This window comes from Brassica oleracea, unplaced genomic scaffold (assembly GCF_000695525.1).
Source record: "Brassica oleracea var. oleracea cultivar TO1000 unplaced genomic scaffold, BOL UnpScaffold01744, whole genome shotgun sequence".
Lineage (NCBI taxonomy): Eukaryota > Viridiplantae > Streptophyta > Magnoliopsida > Brassicales > Brassicaceae > Brassica > Brassica oleracea.
Window position 1 is genome coordinate 2,797 of NW_013618276.1, and position 1,029 is coordinate 3,825.

The 1,029-nt window shown below is 41.7% G+C and overlaps 1 protein-coding gene and 1 pseudogene across 1 annotated transcript; both read right to left on the reverse strand.

The window, feature by feature from the left end:
- Nucleotides 1-313, reverse strand: part of LOC106321481 — a 1,809-nt pseudogene extending 1,496 nt beyond the window's left edge.
- An 18-nt stretch (nt 314-331) lies between these two features.
- LOC106321482 lies at nt 332-856 on the reverse strand. Its single transcript, XM_013759742.1, has one exon. It carries the CDS (start codon nt 854-856, stop codon nt 332-334), a length of 525 nt encoding a protein of 174 aa, XP_013615196.1.
- Nucleotides 857-1,029: the final 173 nt, after the last annotated feature.

Sequence of the window (1,029 nt, forward strand, 5' to 3'; positions counted from 1 at the left end):
CCCAATGATTGGTCATCCCACAACGATGGCAAGCAGATTTGGTCGAGCTCGAACCATGGGTTTTGAAGTTGGACTTATACCCACGGTTAGCTTGATGACCTCGGCTGTAGCCTCGGCCTCGGCTGCGACCAAGATGGTCTCGTGGTTGAAATCCACGGCCACGTGGTTGAAACCCACGGTTACGACCTTGCCATCTACCATGGCCTCTCATGCGACCATGGTATGACTCTCTTGGAGTCCCATCCTTTGGTTCTACGGCCGCATGTGCCTCAGGCAATGCTTTAGCATCAGGAGGCCTTAGCTCACTGTTCATCATGAGCAACTCATTGTTTTACTCAGCTAGCAACAAACAAGAGATTAAGGCAGCATAAGTGGAGAAACCTTTCTCTCGGTACTGTTGCTGAAGCACAACATTGCTGGTGTGGAATGTGGAGAATGTTTTCTCCAACATATCAGTAATAGTCTCACCACAAAGTTTCAACTTTGAGAATATTTTGAACAAAGCCGAGTTATACTCTTCCACAGACTTATAGTCTTGGATTCTCAGGTTTCTCCAATCATAAAGGGCTTTTGGCAATATCACAGTTTTCTGATGATTAAATCTGGTTTTCAACTCTGTCCAAAGTTCCAGAGGATTCTCAATTGTGAGATACTGGTCCTTGAGACCTTCAGCAAGGTGATGGCAAATGACAACAATTGCCTTGTAATTATCCTTGTCTGATGGCTCAGTGCCTTCAGTGATAGTATCACCAAGGTTTCTGGACCTTAAGAGGATTTTGGTATCAAGCTCCCATTGGAGGTAATTATCTCCGGAGAGATTGAGGGAAGCATATTCAAGGTTGTTGATTTTCGACATCTGAATCAAATATCCATAAAGGAGTAAGGATTCATAATATAATTCAGGACTTGAATTTATATTCCAAGGAGATTGATGATTTATTATGCATTTTATTTTCAGAAAATATTTTATATGCATTAAGATAAAAATTTTGTCAATCAATATGGATGGATTAAAATGCATCATGGACA